Genomic DNA, 22608 nt, shown 5'->3' with positions numbered 1-22608 from the left:
TCACGATTCCACGCGCCTGCAGGGCTGGTACAACAGAACGGGTTCTGGACGTGGCTTGTACCGTGGAGCGGACGCGTTAGGTGCATGCTGTGCTTGGCGCGATGATGCAGTAGGGGCTGGAGCGAGTGTGACAGCTATGACAACAAACTGGCGTGCGGTATTGGTGTGTTATCGGATAGTCCGGCGTGGTTAGGTGTGCTTTGGCTTTGCCTGAAAGCCGGCGAGGAGGGAGGGGGTGTGACGGTGCATTGACGTGCGTGTTGGAAGGGACTGAGACCACTCGTTCGGAGCTTTGGTCAAGGGTCGCGACTCGGTTTTCATTCGTCGTCCCTCGTCCCTCGTCACGATAATCGACAGTGTGGTTTGGACTATGGACGAGTGTTTTGACAGTATATTCATTTTTCGCCATCTGGCGTTGCTATCTGGCTATCGGCGCAGTGCAACGCGCCGTGCCGTTTATCTATTCATTCATATCGTCATCCTCAATCGTTTACCACTCTCTCTACACGCCATCCATCTATGCGAAGACGTAGCAAGGGATACCGTACTGCAATACATCATTAGCACTCATCCTATACCACAAAGATGCACATATAAACTTACGTTGGTAGGAGCGTTGAACTTCAAGTTCTTGTCCAGGCCAGAGATCTCTGCAATCTCGCTGTCCTTGAGATCAAAGCTGGTAACATCCAAGTTCTGCTGCAGGCGGTTCGCCGAGTTCGACTTGGGGATAACGCTAAGACCGCGCTGTGTCGACCAGCGGAGGAGGACCTGCGCGGGTGTCTTGCCATGCGCATCAGCGATCTTCTTGATGACGGGGTGGTCAAAGAGGAGGGGTGTGTCAGCCGCAATCTTCATGTCGCACTCGATGAAGCTCTGGGGGCCGAAGGAAGAGTATGCGGTGACCTTGATGTCGTGCTGCTTGGCGAGCTCGATGAGGTAGGGCTGGACGTAGTAGGGGTGGTGTTCGATCTGGAGGGTGGCGGGCTTGATCTTGCAGTAGGTGAACATGTCGAGGAGGAGGGCGCCCGAGTAGTTGCTCACACCGATGCTCTTGGCCAGGCCCTTGTTCTTGAGCTCCTCAAAGGCTTCCCATGTGCTTTGTAGGCTGGCATTGCTGTGCTCGATCTTGCTCTCGCCGTCGACGAACCAGCCCGGTGGGTAGCGCACCTTGGGGTCGACGTACTTGAGCGCGACGGGGAAGTGGATGATGTACAGGTCGAAGTAGTCGACGCCCCAGTCGGCCAGTTGCTTGCGGCAGATGGGCTCCACTTGCTCGCGCTCGTGGAATGTTTGCCACAGCTTGCTGACGATGAAGAGGTCTTCGCGCTTTACGAGCCCGTCCTTGATGGCGCGGGCTACACCCTGGCCGCACTCGACTTCGTTGCCGTAGTCTGTAGATTGGATTGTCAGCTGTGATCATGCGCGGCGCTGTTCCGAGGGAGGGCGCTAGGATTCCGACGCAATGTAACCTTGCAGAGGATGCAGAAGCCACCGGTAAATCGGAGGTAAAACCCCGTCTGCGATTGCCGATAGATCTCTGCTCTTTACGGTTTACGGGCCGATGGAGCGTTTCGTAGTGATTGAGACCGATTCCCCAGATTTCCGCCAACAGCGGCTCTGGGGATGAGGGGAGGGGATGAACGTACCGCAGGCACCGTCGAACAACCTGTATCCAGCCTTGATGGCGTTGTAAACAGTGTCGGCGCAGGTAGCATTGTCGACCTTCCACAGTCCAAAGCCAACCTGGGGCATCTTGTTGCCATCGTTGAGCGTAACGTAGGGAGTGTTGACAGCCATGGTAGCGAAGAAGTTGCGATGCGCAAAGCTATTCTTTTGTAGTAACGTAGGAGGTGAACGTCCAAAGCAAGGTCTTGTCGAACGAGTAAAAGAGGAAGAAGCAAGAGGTCTGCAAGTAGTAGCAACGGCAGAAGAACAGGCGGCACGCAGCGTATTAATACTGCTAGCACGGCAATTGAAGCGCCCAGCAATCATGTCCCTGGGGGTAGTATATACGTGTATTTTGCAGACGGAATAACAGATTTTGGCGCCAGGTACAACAGCCTGCCGTCTATATACGCCGTGTCAGAGGCTAGCATCACCATATGACCCTGCGTCTTCAACCGGACGACTGGGCTGCCATGGCCGTGTCTGCGCCTTTACCCTGATGGGTTATGGTTCCGCCTGCCTATTTATCCTTGTTGCGCCGCATGCTTGTGGCGGATGCTGAGCGTGTTGGTCGGCCTTGGTGTTTGGCGTCGCCTGCAAAATACTACTGCAATGCCTCTTCCTTCCGTCCTCCTGTCCGGCAATTCTCAATACATGGGTAAATAGCGGCTCGTCTCAACAATGCTCGATCAGAAACTTCTGCGTCCTGAAACTGCATGCGAGCGCAGTAACGCTGGCAAAAGAGCGCAGCTGCAATCACGATCACTACAGTGACGATAGTGGGGTACCATGTGCCCCTCCCTACCCACAATTTGGCCTGCCACCACGCGGTCGACGGGTAAAGTAGCTACTAGTCTCGACAACTCGAGGCACCGGATAATTAGTACGCGCCATGGTCGTGATTTACCGTTCGTCCATGGCATTGGATAAGCGATGAGCCGGCGTGGGATTTCTTTTTGTGCTGTTCGCATGCCGTGGTGGGGCGATGAAACGTTTGAGGCTCTTCGGACATGCGACATGACGGCGTGATTGTTGCAATAGCCGTGGGTGAAATGGCATTACAGCACGTCAGCGACAGAATACAGACTGAATAGAGAATAAGTCATTAGAAACTACGAGCAAAAGCTTCGTTGGTTGACGCTAACATCAATAACACTATGCAGTACCGATATCAAAGACATCATGCCCGCTGGGAGCGCAGTCGTACACGAATATCATTCCGCCCATTCCCATGCGCCAAGCAAACACCGATGAGTGAAGTTCATTCCCGCGATCATCCCCAGATCCCGGCTTACTTCCGCGAACTCGCCATCTCTCCGAACCGACCTCGTTGCTGTGTGGTGTCATAGGCTTGCAGCACCCTAGCTTGCGATTCGTCTGTTTGAGAGAACGCATAACCACGCTGTTTGCGCATGCGCTGCACTTGTCGGACTTTTCGGATTGCTTTTTGGAATTGTTCCATGCTGTTGAAGAGTTAGTCAGCTGTTGCTAGCAAGGGTGAATATTAAGTAAACATACCGTGGCCGATAATCTTGGATGTTGTACTTCTGAATCTCCTGGACGTGATGGTAGCTCTGCGGGAAGTACATCCTCTTGGCGTACTTCCATGCAAAGTCTCGGATGAGACAGAGTGGCGGCAACACCAAGACCATTGCCCAAAACCGCGGGTCGGGGAACAAGCGCTCGATGACACCAACGTACTCGGTGGAGATGTTAACCTTGGGAGCCACAACGGCGTAGATGGGCATCAAGATGAACCATAGCAGCATGGAGCCTGGGATGGCTATTACAGTGTACTTCGTCCAGATGTTGGTAATGAGAGAGGCTTTGAGAAGAACAGTCGCAAGGTTGGCTGTGTAGGAGGCAGTTCCCCAGACCCAATGACCTGCGTTTCGGCCATCCCATTGCGGCCAGTCCCACAGAATGAATGCTTGAGCGCCGAAGTAGAGGATTAGCGAGTGGTAGAAACCGTTTCCGACCCATGACCAGAAAGAGTGCATCCTAAAGAACACGCCAGACTGACTGAGTCGGTAGAGTTGCGGATACCTGTCCAAAAGCCTTGCGCTTACGAACTGATCGAAAATACCCAAGACGAAAGGCGGTGCAGCGGTAAAGAACACGTTGTACATCGTCAGTGTCCACGATTCGTAGATAATCTGGCCAGAGAAACCGTTCTGGAAAGCGTACCAAAACTGCGTCATGAACATGGCAATGTTCTTATAGAAGGAGTACAAGATGACCTTGCTAACACGCTGGTAGCTCCACGCGCCATGGACAAGAAGAAGCTTACGCAGGTAGCGGAACTGCCCAATCGCGATATCCGCGCTGCGAGCTGCCTGTAATCCCTCCATACCGCTGATACCAACACCAACGTGAGCAGCTTGGATCATGGAGACATCGTTCGCACCGTCGCCGATGGCTAAGAGGATAGCCTTGAGATGGCGTTTGACAAGCTTGACAACAAGGGCCTTCTGGAGAGGGGAGACACGGCAACAGATGACAGCCTTGCATCTGACAGCGAGATCCAAGAACTCCTTCTCGAGGTCGCGTTCAAGAGCGTAAGTGAGTGATTTGCCATCAATGACTAGAGCGAGGACGTCCATCTCTGCGCCGCCTTGGCTCTGGCTGGTGACTGCTTGGTACTTTTTGCGAATGTTGTCTCGTGTATCTTCCTTGTTTTCCTCGTTGATGATGAGGAGACTCATGTCCTCACTAATCAGCTTGCAGCTCATGCCAATGTTGATAGCGGTTTCTTGACGATCTCCAGTGAGAACCCAGACCTTGATACCGGCTGATTGCAGAGTAGCGATAGTGTCTGGCACGCCCTCCTGCAGCTTGTCTTCGATAGCAGTCGCGCCAAGTAGAGTCATATCACGCTCAATAAGCTCAGCGGCCTTGTCTAGCTCTTCGGCACGGTTTCCGCTGACTGTGGTTTGCGCAGTGTTGAAGATGGTCCACCATTCCTGGAACTCGTTCTCCGGTATTTCTCGCATAGCAAGACACAGCGTGCGCAGTCCCTCGGAAGCGTATTCCTCAAGATGCGTCAATGTCGTTTCCACATGGGGGTTGTCCTTGCTAAGTCTCTCCAGAATGACGGTGTCGGCACCCTTGGTATAACAGACAATCTTGCCTTCGGGAGTGCGGAAGATAGTCGACATCCTCTTCCTGGTAGAGTTGAATTCGCAAACGGCTAAGAGCTCGTATTCCAACTCGCGACCGTCGACTTCGATAATGACGGCGCGCGGCTTTCGTGCGATGAATTTGTAACCAAGAGTCACCGCACCTTCAACCAAAGCACCCTCATCAGGAGACGCAGCTTGGTATTTGATAGCGGCCTTTTCACCCTTTCGCTCGGGAATGACTGTGTGACAAGTTGAAAGTAGAGTGAGGAACTGGTCAATGATATACTTGTTGTGGTGCGTTTTGCGATTTTGCTCGAGCTGCTTGAAGTCGTGAATACCAACCTCAACGCCGTCCTCGATCGTAGCACGTCTGTCCTCTGGGACCTCGTCGGCATACTGGATACCAGCAATTGTGGACTGCTTGAATTCCATTACATTGCAGGTCAGAGTACCCGTCTTATCTGAAAAGATGTATTCAATCTGACCCAGTTCCTCGACCAATGACGAAGTTCGACATTTCGCAGGTGTATCCGTTGGTTCGTAGTAAATGTCCAAGTCGGAATCGATCAGACTGCCAGTATAGTACTTGACGATCTCGATTGTCACGAAAAGTGAGATGGGTACCAGGTTGGAGTATAACACCCAATATGTCAGAAGGTCTCGGAAGAACTGCTTGGCGCCGTTGAAAGTCTCAAGCCTAAGGTACTCGAGGCTATCTCTTTGCGTGGATTGGATAATGACGTCGCCTATTGAGCTGATAATACTTAGGATTATGAGAATGACGACAAGCATGAGAATCTGCTTGTTGACCATCCTCTCCACTGCAGTAGTCTTGATAGGTGTAGCGGTCGCATTCCTCATCAGCTTGGTTTCGTGTCCAGTGAAGACAACAACGCCATGTATCCAAGGGGTGTTTCGTAATGTAGCTCCACGTAACAACAGCTGATCGGGTTGAAGTGGTAGTTCCTTCTCTCCGCCACCTGCTGCGATGGTCAAGGTTGCTTCATACGTGTATAGACTACTGTTCGGCTGTTCCGATCGGATGCGGCCTCCCAGTCGCGCTAGCTCAGCAGGGCTGACATAGTCAGCTGTCTCCGGAATAGCTTGCTTGATCTTGAGGTTTGTCTCTCCGTCCAAGTTGGCCGTTTCAATGTAGCACAGACCTTCCGGCTCGGAAGAAGCGAGTAGGACCAGATCAGTTGGGAAAGGTGATTCAGATTCGACGCGTACGATGTCGCCTACTGCCACGTTGACCCATTTTGTATCCACAAAGGAAGACCCTTTGAGAACTTGCGCCTTTGAGTTGTTGAGGTCGGAATCGGACTGTTTTCGCCGGTAGTCCTCAATGTATTCCTTGACCGCCGAGACCAGTAGGACTATGCCGAGCGGAACAATTGTAGTGAATCGCGACGTGGGTGAGATACCGGGGATCTGTTGTAGGATGGCAGTGAATAAGAAGAAGAGGTTGGCGTATTTGGAGAACTGCTCGTAGAGGAATTTGGGGAGGAAGGTGACGACGTTGTATTTCGAGGTGGAGATGTGGTTGTCGACGTATTTGTTCGCGGCGTTCGCAGGCGGGTTGTTCAGGTGGATGATTCGGGGCCCCAGTGTGGATGGGTCTGGCGCACCCCGACCGAAGCCGAACTTGAACGTCCCCAGCCCCTTCTTTGTCTTTGACGACTGGCCATCGTCGCGTGCGCTCGCGGTCGCGCTGGGCTGCCGTTGGTGTGCTGCATTCTCAGTCAATGGAAGGTCCATCTCAGAGTACTCGTTCCCCTGCCCGAACATATTCTTGACTCTCCCCGTTAGGCCACCTCCGAGACTCAGGATACTATTCCTGTTGTGCGCCTTCTTGGATGCCCCGCGCTGTATACCTGGTGAAGCCTGATCATACGCCCCTCCTGCAGCATAGTAGCCCTGTGTTGAGGCATCGTCGTCGTGTGGTATATCTGCGTCCGAGTACCGTTGGTAGTTGTTCAGGTCCGACGTTTGCGAGTAGGCTCTGTTATTGTTTGCTCCCCCCAGATAGGGCGAGGTACCCGTTGGTGCGCCAGGCCCGCCCGGCAGGCCTGCCGTCGCCCTCCCACCCCCAACAAAGTCATCGTAGGACACCGAGGGCCGGCCCTGGGGCGCCGCGTCGGAGCTGTCTATGTCGTACCGGTGGAGGAGGTCCTGGTCGTTTGCGGGTGGTGGTGCGCCCGAGTAGTATGTGGGTTGGTGGTCGTCAAAGTCGATCAGGTTCTCGCTGTGAGACGGTCCCCCCGGCGGCCGGCTGGCCATAGCGGCCGAATGTTGTGCTGGGCGTCTGTCTCCGAAGAGCGCGGCTTCTCTACCACTTCATGTACGGGTCGCCAGTGTGTCGTCTGCGCTGCAGTGTGTTGGCGCGTCGCGGAGGTATACGGAGTACGGAGGTCTTGCGGAGCTTCCTCGTAAGCCGCCCTGGTAATAGTAGTCACACAGCTTGGCCGGCGTTTCGGAGTTGAGTTTGTACGGGTTGCGCGCAATGTGTCGTGATCGCATGTATATCGTGGAAAAGCGAACGTCAACCTTTCACCGGCGCTGGCAATGGTCGCGGATTTGTTTGCAAGGTTTCGCTGCTTGCCCGTCGTCGAAAGATGGAGGCACGGACCCAAGTGCTGAGGCAGTGCCTACCCCGATCCTGGACAACCTGCTGCAACCGCGCCCCTGGGGTCTCGATATATCGACGAATGATATCGGATCTCCTTGGCCGTATGTCTCAAATTGCACCACGCTGCACGCACGCGCGAATGCTGCAAACTACCCTACTTGCAGCGACATTACGCGGCGCCACGTTGTGGGGAGAGATTCGGTGGAGACCCTGACGTTGCGCCAAGTCTGCATGCTGATACTCTCAACAACGCTCTTCATTTCTTTTGCTAGGGCCTTGTTCTAGAATACACGAGTCCATCCATCAAGATGTTCGCCATGCAATGCGCAACACTGTTAACCTCCTGTTAGTACCAAAATACCATTCGGCTTGCCGGACTGCGCCAAGTACCGACGGCTTGTAAGGCGGGCACACTACAATTTCTCTCAGCCCGGTTCGTGCTGCGGCATGTTGAACTCATCGAAGATGATCAGATCTAACCGACAGAACGAATCTAGAATTTTGCTCATATATCAAAGTGCCGAGCTCATCAAACTGTGCATCTGCCACACAGTCGAGAATGTGCATTTTGCAAGTGCATCGACATGCTTCTTCTGAAGAGTTGACGTTAGTTTTGACGGTTAGGACTATACGGATCGTTGGTAGAGTGAGGCTGTGGCTCGTTCTCGTTCACTCGTATGTACTCATGGCGCAGCCGATGCGCCCAAAATAGCACCATGTATTCGTGGCCTGTAAATCGTTGCATATCCGCCCCAAGGCAGTGTAATTTCTTGATCATGGTACCCGCGTACAGTGACCGCGGTTTGAAGACTACTTGGTAAGTAGTTTCCGTCGAGTTATCTCACTGTCACAACAGACCGTAAGTTCGGAAAGTAAACGTCTTCAATGTAAAGTAATCAATACAGCCATGGCCAATAGCCAGGAGGTTAGGGTGATGATTTACCGAGCATGCAGATGGTTGGTGTTCCACTAATGAAATTTTCCAAGCGTCCCGCGGACATCCTCCCCGCCCCGCCCACTATACTTCCAGTCATGGCAAACTTCATCATAGAAAGCTGTACAACCATGCTCTCGAGCTAGAGATGGCGCTGCTTGGTATATAAAGGTTACTAGAAAACAGCCTTCCATCGAACAATATTACTAGCCCGGCTAGCTCAATCGGTAGAGCGTGAGACTCTTAGTCTTTCACGGTCTAACAGACACGATTACTCAGTACATCTCAAGGTTGTGGGTTCGACCCCCACGTCGGGCTTGTACGTTCTAGCTTTTTTGTTCCGATTCATTTGGTCGCTTCAGCCCTTTTTTTGGTGTTGAGGATGTTGCTGAATGGCATTTCCACCACGTCAGCCTTTTTACCCCACCACCACACCCTACAAAGCTGTATCTGCACACTAGAACTGTAGCGACTCTGCTCTAAGATATCATTGTATTTTCAACATTTTTTATTTAGTATGTCATTGTCCGCTCGCTCCAACACGACGTAGGCCGCAATGCTCACGTATTCTACACGCCATGGGATACGACTCGATTGTTCGAAACATAAACAGCAGATGCTAGTCTTGACATCTGCGTACATTCTTGCTTGTTCATTGATATTCACAACATAGGTTCTTGAGACTAAGAGTCTTGCAGTGTTCCAATTCTCTTAGGCGTCACCGATAACCACTACAGTGAATTGTCTACTCAAGCCGACGCCTGAGCGCGACCGAGTCTGTTCTTCTGTCACACGACAAGCGTTATGAACTTGCGATAGACTTAGTCTGAAATCCACACTGCCTTCTACATTCGGTTGTTCTCCCACCTAGGCGCCTACCACTTACCACAGCAATTATTCTCAACCAAGTAAACTGTCATGTCGTCGGCTAACAACATATGTCTTCATGGACGCGAAGCAAACACTATTCACGGCGTTCTTCATCACCAACTCCTTGCTCGTCATTGTCTCCTCGACGATGCCCATCACGCCATCGGACTAGACTACACCACTGCGCCTAATCTAGGTTTATTCTCTCGGCTTCCGGTCGAGTTGCAACAGCAAATTATCTTGCACATGGATGTTGCTACTGTATTAACGTGGAGAAGGGTCAACAGAATGGCAATGGACTTGGTATCTCAAATGTTTGAGTGGAAAGAAGTGAGTAAGAGATACTTAGGGTATCAGCTTTCGGTCTAACGCTGTAATCCTAGATCATCGCACTCGCTCCAAACACCCTGAGAATGGCCATTGGAATCCGCTCACAGGCCACGTTCGGTCTCGCTGACCTTCATACCGCCCTCCACCGCCGGATCTGTGATACCCAGGGCTGTGACACCGATACCGCACAGTATATCAATATGAAGACTTTCACACGTCTCTGCCATAACTGCTTCGCGGAGCACGCATGGTATGCAAAACACGTTGTTTCACTCGCGTTGATCTATAGCCGCTACGCGGAAGAGAACAGTAAACCTAGGGAGGAAATTGCTGGGTTGCTTAAAGTACCTGTTACTGAGCAGATGGTCTTCGTTTATATGGGCCCGCTGTAGAAGTGAATACGATGTTGCAGTGAAGGACTGTCAAGGTATCGATGGCGGAGATGCGGGCAAAAGCTGAGCTGGTGGGTTGGCGTGGAACGAAGACGCGTTACTAGGGAACAACTAAAGCTGGGTCGCCCTTTGCTGTATGCACGCTATCAACTGTCAACAAAGAATTGGTATTGAAGATGATGTATACTTCAACCTAGAGTATGTTCTGCAGAACGTCCAACGCAAAAAGATTTTGTCGTCTCCTAGTCCTGAGGTAGCGACTCGCACATTGCACGCCGAGGTGACGTAGACTTCTGCGTCACCACAACTTTAGCAAAAAGATATCTTCCCAAGCAAGTATACGAACAGTCTCCACGTCGGCGCAAAAGAGAAGCAATAAAGATGATGATGAATTGGACATGGCGGAACTCGAACCCGCGTCTCCCTGCACATTCCCTTACCTGAAGCAAGTTCAACGGCTTTACGGGTGCCTTGCCATACTTTGTTCTGTTGAGTCTAGACCACATGCCCTTGAAATGTTTTTGATGACTAATCTTAGGGTTGAATGGGATATGATGATAGTGAAAGAAGATGAGATTGAGTAGAGTGGTGGCGGGTCGGCTTCACCTGGACAGTACGTAGCGCTCGTCAGTACTGATGATGTCACTGCTTGCTTCTACTGCTTTCTCGACACGAGTATCTAGGTATGCTTTCAGATTAAGCAAAGTATCGGACGTCTCCTGGGGTAAGAAAGCGAATTGTGGGATGGTATTGCTTGTGCTACAGTACGGACTTGGTGAACGTGAAAGTCCTAGTCCTCTTCACCACACCAAGTCTCTTCGCTGTGCTCTTTTCCATTTTGATGAGCTTGTAGGAGCCTCTCCGACTGGGACCGTCGCATGTTTGTTGAGATATGTGGAAGGCTCCTACATCGCGAAGGTTCATGTCTAGAATGTTTTTTTGTCTTGTTGGTTAAGGCGGAATGGCTGCCGTTTGTAGGCGCGCATTGAAACTCGGATGGCGAAGTCGCGTTTGATCTGGGTGCGGAACGGGGGTGTTGAAGATGATGTATGCTGGATCTGTCGCTCTTGTAAGTTGGTGCCTTCATAGCAGGTAGGAAGAAACTTGCCTGTAAATCAATGTCTCTGGATCTCCCTTTATGACAGCAAGCTCAGGACAGTCCCCTTCAATGTCCCAAATTTCTTCTCCAACTCCTCGTTCTCCCTTTCCACAGCCTCAATCTCGCCTTCCAAGTTACAGTTCCTCTGCTTTAAATCCTTGTCCCCAGTAGTCTCCTTCTTTAACATCTCGTGACTTCTCTCTAGTAACTCATACTTTCTTTCAGCCTCACTCATTCTCTCCTTTGAATCCTTCTTCGCCCACTGTAACTGCCATTGCAACTCCCGATTCTTCCCCTCCAAATCCTTGCACTTCGCTTTCAACTCTTCACACTCTTTTTCTACCAGTTCGGTATTCTCGTCCGCGTTTGTCGACATGCTCGCGCGGCTCAACTCGTCGCTCGAGTCCGACTTGCGCTTCTTTCGTGATAGTTGAGGGCAATCCTCGCTCATGTGTCTTTGATGACCATGCTCCCCACAGCTGTAACAAATGTGAGATTCTATCTTACAACTAGGGTCGTAACAAGGAGGGGCCATGTCGAGTGTCTGCGTAGGTCGTTGTCGTTGAGGTATGAGCAGTGAAGTTGTAGGTCGATCGAGAGCAGCTGATGAAAGTAGTGAGAAAGTATGAGGGAGCTGATCGGAGCGAGAATTATTTGGCAATTTTGAGAACCATTAGCGAAGAACGTACCTTGAAACCACCAACAGACCCCACCACAACAACCAATCCAGTGTCGCGCATATAGGAAGGGTCACTTCAATTACGTCTGTATTTGAGAAATCTGTAGGGGCTTTCTTCCATCGTGTTCCAAGTCATTCTTATTGCTGTGATAATGCGCGATGATGAGACGACTCAGCCTTGACGAAGACCAGGCCTAGATAGCTCTAGATCCAAGACATCGGTGTAAAGTCATCCCATTCGAGAGAAAGAATGAACACCCTAAAGCCTACATTGACTTTAGGTTATCTGTTTTGCATGTCTTCATCTTATTGTAGGCTGCAGTCCTGTTCATTTTCTTCCCTGTGTGAGGTACAGTCAAGCGCATTGTGGCTGAGAATTACTGGTATTTAAGATGCTAGGAAAGCTTACATGAACAGTTTCTCCAAGACTAGTAATACAAAGGAAATGTACCTAATGCGTTGCGATATTACCGTCGCGCATTTTCTCGACGAATGCTTGAGCCAACTTATTCGAGGAACCGTCCAAAGAATCCAATACAGTTTTCCACTGACCTTATACTCTTCGGGTAGTATTCATCGAAGCCGTGGGTAGCTGCAAGTTCACAATCGCCATCTACGAGTTGAACCTGAGCTGATCCTAAGTTGACCTCGTTCCCAAAAATGTCATGTATGTCGATGATGATGCGACTCAACTGTACATCTGCGGCATTGAGTGCCCTGAGAATGTTCCGATCCCATGCTTCTCTATACCCGTACTTATGCAGGGCTCCTTCAAGCAGCGTCGCAAGAGTGAGGGCTGCGTCATATCGCCATATAAGGCCACCATCGCTTTCCTTGACCTTGAAATAGTCGATTTCGCATACGAGCATGTTGATAGTGAGGTACAGGTGGTATGACTCTTGATCGAAAAGTTTCTCTACGTATTGCTCATAGTTTTGCAGTTGTGCTTTCGCAGCACTCGGGTCAACCCTACGTAGTTGGGTGTATCGTAGATCTCATCATTCTCGTCAGTACCGTAGAGCAACGCTCAAGATCTCTCGATAAGTAAATTACCTTTGTGCAGACACTGCAATTTCGGTGCGGCACAGGTATCCGCGGTAGTGCTCTGTGTGAAGGCTCGCCAGCGTTCATATTTGTTGTTTGCTTCTTCCAAGTCTTCGCGCAGCAGGTCGATCTCTTGCCGCGCGCGCCGCAGCTGTTCCTGCGTGTCTTGTAGTGTTTGACGCGTCTTACGCAATTCTTCTTGCGCTGCGATGCCACTGACGTCATCTTCGTTTTTCGGGCATTCTTTGCGAAGATGTCCAAACCCGCTGCAGCCGTAGCACTGTATGTTGACCTTGTCAGGGCAGTCATCCATGATGTGACCTTTCTTTCGACAATGGAAGTAAGTTGCCAACGGACAATCCTTGACCCAATGTCCCTGGGCGTTACATTTGAGGCATCGGCCGCTTCCAGGAACAACTTCGCCGGCGTAGTCGTTCAAGCCTGGGCTTGAAGAACGTGAGCGTGGAGGCGAGCTCATGATGCTGTCGCGTGCTGCATGGGAGTGTTCGCGAGCCCTAACAACCTCCGAAGAAAGAGTGCTTGCAAAATAAGAACTGGGTACCATATGCGCCATGCTTGCTCATGGATAGATGTCTTTGTAGGAATTCGCGTTGTGTTCGAAAGGTACGCCTGAGGGTCGACGACGACATACCCACCACATCGCGGGCGCGACGAGTCGCGTTTCAGAAGACCTCGTGCTTGTCACGTTCGTGCCGTGCTTGTCACGTCCCGCCGACTAGGTTTGAGATAGTTTAGCTGACATGGAATGAACACGCATGGAAGTATAAATGCATCCGGCTTACACCGAAACCGAAGATCAGACGAATTCCCAAGGTCTTCGAAGCTTCAGCTGGTGCAGACACTGCCCAGGTGGTATAAAGCCGTTGTGACAGCATCTAACAGGCTCCAAGACGTGCATCGAACACGAAGAGATATCGTGTCATAGATTGCGCTTCGTTGCTCAAAAGCATACAAAGGTATCGAGATTGCAGAACATGAAGTGAAGGGCCGATGTGGACGTCGCGGTGGAAGATAGTTCGCGCTAAATTCTGGGGCTCACGGGAAAACCTACGGCTACCCCCAGGATATCTTATACCCACAAGATACTAGGAGTTAGGAAAGCGAAGAAATGGCATAGTAAAGAAATGTATGAGTGTGTTCAGACTGTTTGCTGCAGGCGACCATGGGTGGTTTCCACAAGTGAACTAGCGTATCACATGATCGCGCTAAGGCATCTCGCGCAGACGCTGGAACTCCGCTCCTCCCCGACGCTGAACCTACACTTCTGTTCGCAAAATGCTATCGTGCGAACACATGCCGCTACCGAGTCCAGCACACAAGCGTCGCAGCAGTTGTCTCTGGCATCTTCCCGTCGTTCTTGGATAGTCGTTTACCCCGCGGTCAGACGCGTCGCGAGGTGCGCGTGTCCAGCTTGCGCCGATGGCTTTCGACTTGCTGTTCTACCGGATCCTACGTTACTCTTCGGGTGCGCACTCATGATGCTTGCTTGGAGTTAACATGAGAGCAAATCCTGTAGAAGACGTCTTCTTGACATACCAGTAGCTGTGGTGCCTGTCAACTATCATCTCACTCAATCACCCGCACGCCAATCACGGCATCCAGAGTCATGTCATTCGACATCATCTCTCAACTGGGGTCAGAATCAGGCTTCTAGGATAACTCTTGGTCTTGTTGTCATTGACTAAAGGCCATAGATCATCTTACCTATCACAGGCCCGTTGGGCTAGCCTGGTTATTCAACAACGCACCGCCTACTCTATTACCTCTCTCTCTCTCTGTTTCGCCTTCAGAGATACTGCAACCCCGCGCGCGGACTCCTCGTTTCTGTGTTCATATTGCCTTTACCTTTCTGACATTTTGCGGCTCTCTTACCAGCCTTGTCAGCAAGATTAGCGTCACAATCCATGACTATATCTAGAAGCCGGAGCTCCTCCTCCTCCATCTTTCTTCCACTACAACCGCAGTACCTAAATCCTTCAGCATCAAAGCATCTCTTTCTTCGGTAGGCTTTGGCTTCTTTCCAAGCTTTCACAGTATCTTCAGCTCAGCTAACAATCAACCCCAGCATTTGAACTCTCCACGCTTCCAACACAGGCCATTGATTATGGTACACTTTCAAATCTTCAGCCGTGAAGAGTACCTTGCGTACGCCAAGTCCCAACCCGCTCTACAACCATATCGCTCAGCCACTGAGACTCCGCCTGATCATCCTTGGTTTCATATCCCGAGAGCGAAAATCGATGATGAAACCAAGGAGTTCTCTCGTGTGGCAGCCAAATGTCTGAAAGGACATCCACGTGACGACAAAGAGCTGAAGCACCTTTACGAGGCAGCGAAGGCGCTTTCCCAAGTCCCCAAGGGAATACCTATCCCAGTCGCATTCGTTGGACCCCAAGGTGCTGGAAAGAGCCTATTACTCTGTGCCTTGTTTGACTGCAATGGTCTTTCGTTGACTGGTGCAGAAGGCAAAGCCTGCACAAGCTCTGTTATCAGGTATCTACATTATCCAAAGAACCAGGACGGCAGCACTGCGTTCCTTGCCGAGATCAAGTTTCTGGATGCGAAAAAGCTGGAAGCCATGTTCGCTGAGCAGTGTCGGAACTATTATTACTACCACAATGACGACGACTCTGACGACGAAGAGGATCCCTCATTCAGAGAGGACTTCAAATCGAACGATAGCGACGGGCTTAAGGATACTGCAGAGGACATCCTTAGCGCTATCTTCGGTTCGAAAGAGAACTTCGAGGATCATTGGAGTGCCGATTCTTACAAGAGCGGGGAGTTTGTCCGGCTGTGCCGGCTCAAATTCGAAGAAGCACTTCAGAAGGAGAACACTAGCAGCCAGGGAATTGCTACCAAGATGGGAGTGACTCAGCATGAGCTCCTGAAGCGGATAAAGCCGTTCATCACTCAAGTGCCAGGCGAGCATTGTCTATGGCCTCTTGTGGACGATGTCACTGTCTACGCTTCCCATCAATTGCTTGAGCAGTCGCTGGAGTGTCTCGATCTGCCAGGTGAGTCATGCTATTGATCTATCTAGGTTTTCCCCGCTAACTTGACAATGATAGGCTGTGGCGACACGAACGCACAGCGTGCCCGACACATCGAAGAGCTCAGAGAGCGCGTCAAGTTTGAGATCATCATAGCCGACACTGCGCGCATCGAATCTGACCAGTTGTTCATCAAGCATGCACGTGCTGCAATCAACCAGCATGGCGCAGAGAACGTGCAACTAGTCGCTACGAAAATTGATGTGAGTTGAGATCATCGAGGTGATACGGCTCATATGCTAACAGCCTCAAGGATCTAGACGAAAACCAGCTTATGCAGTATACCGGCGAGCCTTACGATACATTGAAGCGGCTTATCAATGAGACGACAGAAGCTGAGGATGAAGCGAGCGAAGACGACGACATCGAGAGCATGATCAAACGTGAACAGCTCGCCAAGTACAAGAAATACCTAATGCAGACTTTGAAGCAGGTCAAGGTAGCAGAGCGTGCGGAGAACATTTCTGCTGGCGTCGCTTCGAAGCTTCAAGGCCGTACCTTGTCCGCAACCCCGAACCTTTGTCATACATCCGCCTACGAGTACATGCAATGGACAACAAAACCGAAAATCACCTTCAAGAATCAACCATCGCTATCCCCAGAGGAGACCGGAATTCCTGAATTGCGTAAGAAGCTCATGTTGCTTCCTGCAGATCAGAACCTACAACGCTATTACGACCACGCTCACGTTGCACTGCTAGCTTTCGTTGCCAAAGGTGAACGTTCAGTGAAGTTTAACGACCGAGACGGCGATTTTGGAAAGATCGCAGACCACGTCGAATCGCTGGGTCAGAAATTCCTCAATCGACTCCACAGTCAAACCAAAACGTCATTCCAAAAGATTTCGGATTTGAGCGTCTCCAAGTTCAGCTCAGACATCCCCTTGTTCAAGAACAGAACAGAGGCGAAAGTTGAGCAGGACTGGTGCAAGTTGACTTTCTTCGCCTTCAACCGGGTCCTCAAAGGGAAGGGCATTGTTCCAAAAGGTGCCACCCAAGCCAAAGGTCTTGCGCAAGGTAGGAATTGGAACCAAGAGCTGTCAGAGATAATGGCCCCAGGTTTCAGTAAATGGTACAACGCGCATGTTTCCTACATGGAACCGATGGAAGACTCCTTACGCATCGCTGTAGATCAGCTGCACAACAAGACCATGACGGTTATTGACGACTCCACTGCCAACATTGTCACAATTGAGAAAGCGAAAGCCAAGTGGGGACCCTACCGAGAGAAAATCAAGGCCAAGATGATGATTCTTGTAACCGATATCCAGAAGATCGAGAAGCGCGCACTTGGCTGGGCCATTATGCAGTATGGTCAGCACAACAACCTTGTCGGATCGATAACTGATGACTGGTATGACGATATATTTCACGCCGCTCCCGCCCTTAAACCCGCTGTTCCCGGCAAAGGCAACAAACCAAAGAAGCAATACGTGAAGCCTGGGAGATTCCAATATCAGAAGAACCGGATGGTCAGCCACTTCCTCAAGTCTAAGGATCATTTCGTTGATAGAGCTGCCAAGTACTTCCAAGCGCAGTTCGACCAAGACATGAAAGAGCTGCTCGATAAGCACTTTGCCGACATCACCATGCAGCTAACGGAATTCGCGGCACACCTCCGGACTAGAGCTCCACTCGACTATGTAATTACAGATGAAGGCAAAGCCATCAGAGCTGACTTCAAAGACATCATCCCAGACCTCGTGAAGAGGGCCAAGTCTATTCAGAGTATGATTCCGGAGCCCAAGAAAGGGAATAACGCACATCCACAGGCTACGTCTTCTCACCATCTCGCCGATGTCAAGTATGACGGTGCGGAGTTCCAAGCTATCTACGACAAGATGGTCAAGCAGAAGAAGAACGATCAAGCACAGGCTACCAAGCATAACATCAAGCGAGAGGACGGAAACCAGATGAAGAGGATCAAGCACGAGCAGGACTGATCTTCTCGGTGGATACCCCCAGGACCAACTTTGGATCATCTACTCGTCAACTACGGTACCCACGAATTCGGCAATGTGTCTACGCGCGCAAATGGGATGGTTGCGGATACATACCATCCTTTCTCTACTTCACTTTCCTTGTTAGACAAAAGTCGGAGCCACGCTGCATGATTGCATTCCACTTCGGAACCCCGCCGCGATCGCTGTGCAGGCGTATGCAAAACATCGGCCACGGAATGCGATTTTTGCTTTCCTTCTAGCGCTTACGGTGTTTTCTTCCAGCAACAGCAGCAGTTAGTTTAGCGATTTCTTTCCTTCTGTTCAGCAGGCGACTTTGAGCCCACTCTTTGGGTTCGGTCTATCCTGCGCAAAAGTTTCTCATCATCGAGCCATCTTTCTTACATACTCAGTCATAGCAACATGAATTACATTCAAGATGTCAGCGAACCTTTGCCTCCAGTTCATGATTTACGTGATCAACCCGGTCGTCCACTCGATATCTCTAGCTCGGTGCCTCTGACACGCTGCAATCACTCACGCTCTTCCAATGTGCACTGAGATATTCGTCTGTTAAGAGGAATTGAGAGGGATATAATAATAGTCGCTAACAAAAATGTGTATGTATCCAGCACGCGAAAGATGAAAGGAGAGTCAAAACCATACAGTACACCAACAGCAATCCACATCTCCTACTCCAAACTCAGAAAACACCAGTATCGTATATCCACCACCCATCTCCTACAGCCACCATGATCCCCCACGCAAACCCCTATGCTCCTTCTTCCGCAGGTATCATATAACACCCCTCTACGCGCCATCCCCCCACAGCCCAACAACCTGCATCGCAAACGCGCAACCCGCCAACCCCGTCTTAACCCACTCAACCACCTGCTTCCGCTCCACCGCCAAGCGCACCTGCTCGCCATTCACCTCATCGCCCTGCGCCTCCAACTCCATAACCTGCCTCTTCTCATTGCCGCCCTCGGTCAGACCAACCGCATAGTCCACACCGGGTCCAGACACAAACGCAAAGATGGATGTGTAAAGTAGGTATGGGTGCCGGAAGCGGGCGGGCGAGAGACAGTAGGCGGAGAAGAGGGTGAAGGTTGTCATGTGGCGGAGGTAGGAGGATAGGTTTGTGGATTTGGTGGTGAGGTAGATTAGGGATGTGCGGGCGTTTATGGCGGTGGGGAGGGCGAGGAGGGAGGGGAGGGCGATGGTGGAGACGGTTGCTGAGACGCCCTGAGGGGGGTGTTAGTTATCTGAACAGTGTCTTCTGGGGTTTGTGCTGGGGGAGTTGGTATACGGAGGGGAGGGTTGGAGCTCTGATAGCTTTCAAGCGGGGAGCCTGGAGAAGTGAAGTGGCGGGTGGTGACTTACCGTTGCGATTCCTAGGGTGATTGTTCCGACGAATTTACATATTGAGACTGTTTGAGCGGCCATTGTGATGGTACCGAGAGGGTTTGCGAGAACGGCTTGCTTTGACTATCGCGAGGTTTCTTTGTCGTGGAGTTATCTGTTGGCAATGCAGGTTGACGTGCATGCAGCGCTTGGAAGATTGCGGAGATGCTGCGGGCATCATCCGGAGCAGGCTGTCATCTTTCGGAGAAATCGAAATGGCCCAAGCTTCCCCTTCCCAGAATGCGGAGAAGAGCACATGTCAATCAGTAATCATAGGCCACACGCCCTATAGAAAGAAAGATGTTGATTCATTGTCAGGACGCTCCTTACCGTTCATACTCTGCACAGTCTCTCAAACCTATAAAATGCAGTCGATGCGCGCAATGTATCGCCCTGGGCGGATCGCAAGCATCAAGAGAGTAATCTCGCCAGTCGTACCTCGGCTTACAACACCAACGCGTATCCTGCACGCATCAGCCGGGGCTTGCGGCCGTAACTTTCACACGACGTGAGCAACCTCAGCTACTTATACTCCACTCCGTATTCATCTCCGCACTCGACGATAACTCCCAACGTCATCACCTGCTCACTCACCACCGCCAGTCCTGCACGCTTCCAGTCCGACGACCCCGATAGCACAGAACCCGCCTGGAAAACACCGCGCACCATGCCTATGGAGAAGTACCAGTTTATGAGCAATGTCTGGAGGGATGGCATCTTCGGTATGTCTCACGTAGACGTGGATAGGCAGAGCTGGCCTATAACCACAGCTCAAACAGCCCAACCTCTCCATCAAAGCTAACAACCACTCCAGACAACAAAGTTGTCTTCTGCACCGGCGGCGCCGGCACAATCTGCTCCGCCCAAGTCCGCGCCATGGTCGCCCTGGGCGCAAACGCCTGCATAATCGGGCGCAACGTGGAGAAAACCGAAAACATGGCCAAAGACATCGCAACCGCGCGCCCCGGCGCCCGCGTCCTCGGCATCGGCGCCATCGACGTGCGCAAACCCGAACTGCTGCAAGAAGCCGCCGACCGCTGCGCTCGCGAACTCGGGAGCCTGGATTTCGTCATCGCAGGCGCAGCCGGCAATTTCCTCGCGACCATCGACCAGATCAGTCCGAATGCGATGAAGAGCGTTATCGATATCGATGTGTTAGGGAGTTATAATACGGTCAAGGCGACGCTGCCGTATCTTAAGGAGTCGGCGGAGAGGTATCGGACGGATGGGACGACGCTGCCGGCTAATGGGACGGGTGGGCGTATCATCTTTGTGAGCGCTACACTGCATTACACTGGCACACCGATGCAATCCCACGTCTCGGTCGCGAAAGCAGGTGTAGACGCCATGGCCATGTCTGTCGCTATTGAGCAAGGCCCCCGTGGTATCACATCCAATATCATTGCTCCTGGACCCATTGCTGAGACTGAGGGTATGGCGAGGCTGTCCAAGTCGGATGCTAAGAGTAAGGTTGCTAAGGCCGTGCCGTCTGGTCGCTTTGGATCTGTCAAGGAGATTGCTGATGCGACTATCTACTTGTTCTCGGATGCGGGTAACTTTGTTAACGGTGAGACGCTTGTTGTGGATGGTGGCGCGTGGCATACCGCGGGCTTTGCGGGTGGGTTCGAGTATCCTGATTTCATGCTTAGTGGGGAGAGTGTTACGGGGGTTAAGGGCGGGAAGAAGAGTAAGTTGTAGAGAGGAGATGTAGAGACTGGCAGACGTGGAATTTGAAGAACGATTTTGCGGGCTACGAGGACGCTGAATTTATGAGTTGTACCTTCTGACGCTGCCGTGGAGGCATCCAACAGATCCCTTGCTTAAAGTCGTGTCCATCTAACGGCGATGTATCTATCAGAGCGTCTCTTGGTAACGTATACAGCCCTTTCAGAACGAGCGTCTTCGTCAAGTAAAGTAGTGAGACTGGCACATCTCACATCAAGTTGCAGTTCAAGCGTATGTGACCCGGCCATGTATTGCATTGCGTTCCCTTGATTATTCTCGTTCACGTATAACTGTTGAGGTCTACAATGACGAGATTCGCACCGTGAGTAACTTGGTAAAACGTCCCTGGACGCATCCTTTGCGCCTGTCATTCCTCGAAGTCATCTACACCAGTGTCATGTACATGGAAGCTTTCGGAGCAGCAACAGAAGCTTGAATGAGAGCCCCGCTCATCAGCAGCGTATCTGAAGATGAGGATGTACTTGGTCTCCGCGGGTTCGTAGACTGACGCAATAGAAGGGTATGTATGCGTCTGAGTATAATGTATGATGCAATATATGCATGATAGCAGATGATGTATACGTCTGTTCCGAGGAGTGCTAGGTATAATTCAGAGAGTACGTGGCACAATGTATACATCTATGCTGTATGTAAGACATCACCTACAAAGGCAAACCTCTCTGTCAGCGTTCGGTGCCAAACAGTTGCATTCCTACCCAGAGCTTCAGCCTTTTCAACATTTTCCTGAAAACAAACATGTATACCACGCCTGTTCACAGTCGTTGTGATGCTGGACCAGGCTGACACTGAGGTGTGCAGGCACGCTCGGGCAGCACTAAGTATCCCAGCTGTTGTATAGCGCGCGGCCCACTCCATACCTCGGAGCACTATAACACCGGGAATCGAAATCGAATCTCAACGACTTTTGGACCAGGTTCGATAGCTCAAAACGGAATGAACCTTGTGTCAAGGCTGTAGTGGCTGAGCAAAAGCAAAAAGTATCATCGAGAGAGATCATCAGGTATCGGTGCTGCAATCTCACCAAACGTTGAGAGACTTGTCCAAGGACCTACCTCCGCGTCCAGCTTGGTCGTAAAGGCGGACGGACGAATATAGCAGTCAATCTCTCAGTAAGCATCGCGCCCCAACATCCAAGCATCAGATCGTCGACTAGGTGTATTTTGAGTCTGAGATCATCGACCCTGAGCGGGAACTCATCTCGTCGTCAGCACATCAAAGAAAATCTCACACTTCCCCACGGATCAACATGCCAGCACATCGATCCTACCCAGTGATGCCAGCCGCACATCAAGGCATCCACGAATAAAACCCACTCGTTACCAACTTTGGTCCCGCGGAATGACGAAATGGGTTGCAGTACCAGGTTTGGAGCGAGTGAACATCTTCATCTGCGCCCCTTGACGAGCCGCACACGCCAGGCCTGCGCTCCAGTTTTAATACAAAATGCGCAGCAACGGCTTACCCTGCTCCCCTGTCGATCGCACTATCGATACCCAGGGGTGCTCCTTCTGGACTGGGCTGGTGGTGGCTGGCCATGCATGCGTCATAGCCCTTTTTCAGGAGACAGACGCGAGCGCGCGGTGCCCGGTTAGCGAAATTGAGCGTTTAGGTTTGGCGTGTTTTGGGACTGGCGTGGGCTAAGACGCGTGGTCAAGCGGTGGCTTGCGGGTGCTTGGCC

The 22608-nt window shown here is 51.3% G+C and overlaps 7 protein-coding genes and 1 non-coding gene across 8 annotated transcripts; 3 read left to right on the top strand and 5 right to left on the bottom strand.

Annotated features, from left to right (window-relative positions):
* Positions 1 to 517: 517 nt before the first annotated feature.
* Positions 518 to 1800, bottom strand: XYL1_2 (NAD(P)H-dependent D-xylose reductase (XR); the record flags this gene model as incomplete). Its single annotated transcript, XM_051447851.1, has 3 exons — positions 518 to 547; positions 604 to 1394; positions 1650 to 1800. The coding sequence occupies 3 exons, from the start codon at positions 1798 to 1800 to the stop codon at positions 518 to 520; spliced, it is 972 nt and encodes a 323-aa protein (XP_051300789.1).
* A 1159-nt stretch (positions 1801 to 2959) lies between these two features.
* Positions 2960 to 7070, bottom strand: J4E86_007329 (uncharacterized protein; the record flags this gene model as incomplete). The annotated part of the gene is made up of 2 exons (XM_051447850.1): positions 2960 to 3131; positions 3187 to 7070. 2 exons carry the CDS (start codon positions 7068 to 7070, stop codon positions 2960 to 2962), a joined length of 4056 nt encoding a protein of 1351 aa, XP_051300788.1.
* A 1492-nt stretch (positions 7071 to 8562) lies between these two features.
* On the top strand, positions 8563 to 8671 carry J4E86_007328. Its single transcript has one exon. It is a non-coding gene; the product is annotated as a tRNA-Lys (tRNA).
* A 2410-nt stretch (positions 8672 to 11081) lies between these two features.
* Positions 11082 to 11495, bottom strand: J4E86_007327 (uncharacterized protein; the record flags this gene model as incomplete). The annotated part of the gene is made up of 1 exon (XM_051447849.1): positions 11082 to 11495. The coding sequence occupies one exon, from the start codon at positions 11493 to 11495 to the stop codon at positions 11082 to 11084; it is 414 nt and encodes a 137-aa protein (XP_051300787.1).
* Positions 11496 to 12229: 734 nt separating this feature from the next.
* On the bottom strand, positions 12230 to 13080 carry J4E86_007326 (uncharacterized protein; the record flags this gene model as incomplete). The annotated part of the gene is made up of 2 exons (XM_051447848.1): positions 12230 to 12717; positions 12777 to 13080. The coding sequence occupies 2 exons, from the start codon at positions 13078 to 13080 to the stop codon at positions 12230 to 12232; spliced, it is 792 nt and encodes a 263-aa protein (XP_051300786.1).
* Positions 13081 to 14892: 1812 nt separating this feature from the next.
* Positions 14893 to 17783, top strand: J4E86_007325 (uncharacterized protein; the record flags this gene model as incomplete). The annotated part of the gene is made up of 3 exons (XM_051447847.1): positions 14893 to 15805; positions 15860 to 16044; positions 16095 to 17783. The coding sequence occupies 3 exons, from the start codon at positions 14893 to 14895 to the stop codon at positions 17781 to 17783; spliced, it is 2787 nt and encodes a 928-aa protein (XP_051300785.1).
* An 807-nt stretch (positions 17784 to 18590) lies between these two features.
* On the bottom strand, positions 18591 to 19226 carry J4E86_007324 (uncharacterized protein; the record flags this gene model as incomplete). The annotated part of the gene is made up of 2 exons (XM_051447846.1): positions 18591 to 19025; positions 19164 to 19226. The coding sequence occupies 2 exons, from the start codon at positions 19224 to 19226 to the stop codon at positions 18591 to 18593; spliced, it is 498 nt and encodes a 165-aa protein (XP_051300784.1).
* A 625-nt stretch (positions 19227 to 19851) lies between these two features.
* On the top strand, positions 19852 to 20882 carry J4E86_007323 (uncharacterized protein; the record flags this gene model as incomplete). The annotated part of the gene is made up of 2 exons (XM_051447845.1): positions 19852 to 19906; positions 19999 to 20882. 2 exons carry the CDS (start codon positions 19852 to 19854, stop codon positions 20880 to 20882), a joined length of 939 nt encoding a protein of 312 aa, XP_051300783.1.
* Between the last annotated feature and the right edge of the window lie 1726 nt (positions 20883 to 22608).

The sequence above is a fragment of the Alternaria arbusti genome (assembly GCF_024043155.1).
Source record: "Alternaria arbusti strain BMP 1465 chromosome Unknown scaffold_10, whole genome shotgun sequence".
Taxonomy (NCBI): domain Eukaryota; kingdom Fungi; phylum Ascomycota; class Dothideomycetes; order Pleosporales; family Pleosporaceae; genus Alternaria; species Alternaria arbusti.
Note: the sequence above shows the minus strand (reverse complement) of the source record. Positions and strands in the feature narration are given on the sequence as shown.